Consider the following 1,002-nt stretch of genomic DNA (forward strand, 5'->3'; position numbering starts at 1 on the left):
GACTGGATTATACTAAACTGCACTTCCAATTTTCACCACTGTTCGGCGCCATTTCCCTTTTTCCTCGGAGCACGGAGCAGCCGGGTTGATTGGACTCGCAATGAATCCTGGGATATCTGAGGCTATAGAGGACACAGCGGACCCGTCCGTTAAAAGGAGGACGCGTTTGTCGGCTGCGTAACCAGGAGTCTTAGAATCCGATCAGGCCTCTGTGCCGCGCTATGATGTAATCGACCCTCGAATCCGGCCTTCAGAGGACGCAGCCGCTGGATTTGAATTCAGCCTAAAACTTCTCATCCTCCTCCTCCTCACTGTGTTCTTTGCTCTGCAGACCAGAGCCCCACCAGAACCGAGGGCGTCCCGGACCCGTCCGCATCAGAGGATCGCCCGAAGGTCCAGGAGGTGGCGGAGGGCAGACCCGGTTCACCGCGCTCGCTGACCTCCGGCACCCAGAGGAAGAGGAAGCACTGCTGCATCATCTGCTCCAGGAGCTTCCTGAAGCCCTGCCTGCTGCGGGAGCACATGGGGGTCCACATCCGGGAGGGCTGGCTCCCCGACCCGGCAGACAAGGTGAACCAGAACCTCCAGCTCCATCTCTAAGGTTTTCTTTGAAGTCAGATGTTGGTTCGGTCCAACCGGATCCGGTTCTGAGGGGAACGTCTCTGGTTTTTGTTTCAGGAATTCTGGTTCCATATGAGGACTGGAGGTCAGAAGAGGAAGGAGACCGAAAAGAAGGAGGAGGAGGAGGGAGACGGTTTGGCCAATCAGGTGAGAAACCTGCACTTCTGAATGGGACCTCAGGTTCTGGTCTGGGCTCTACGGTTTTTACCTCCCAGTTTGAGTTCTGGAGATCTCTAGCCCACTTCCTGTCAGTCCACTTTCAAAATAAAAGCATGAGGATAAACTAAGCAGGTTGGTTAAAACCAGCAGCAGTGCTAAAAGGTTCTAAACCATCAGGGTTTAGACCATCAGACATAGAAAAAGAAGCATAGATACAAAAGG

General features: G+C 53.8%; 1 protein-coding gene across 1 annotated transcript in view; it reads left to right on the forward strand.

Annotated features, from left to right (window-relative positions):
* Positions 1-1,002, forward strand: part of LOC107104950 (zinc finger protein 497-like) — a 12,882-nt gene that overhangs the window by 4,867 nt on the left and 7,013 nt on the right. The window contains exons 6-7 of the mRNA XM_015405064.1: positions 332-570; positions 679-768. Of these exons, the coding sequence (XP_015260550.1) occupies positions 332-570; positions 679-768 (329 nt within the window). The remainder of the gene's footprint in view (positions 1-331; positions 571-678; positions 769-1,002) is intronic.

The sequence above is a fragment of the Cyprinodon variegatus genome, unplaced genomic scaffold, assembly GCF_000732505.1.
Source record: "Cyprinodon variegatus isolate N-32 unplaced genomic scaffold, C_variegatus-1.0 Scaffold1974, whole genome shotgun sequence".
Taxonomy (NCBI): domain Eukaryota; kingdom Metazoa; phylum Chordata; class Actinopteri; order Cyprinodontiformes; family Cyprinodontidae; genus Cyprinodon; species Cyprinodon variegatus.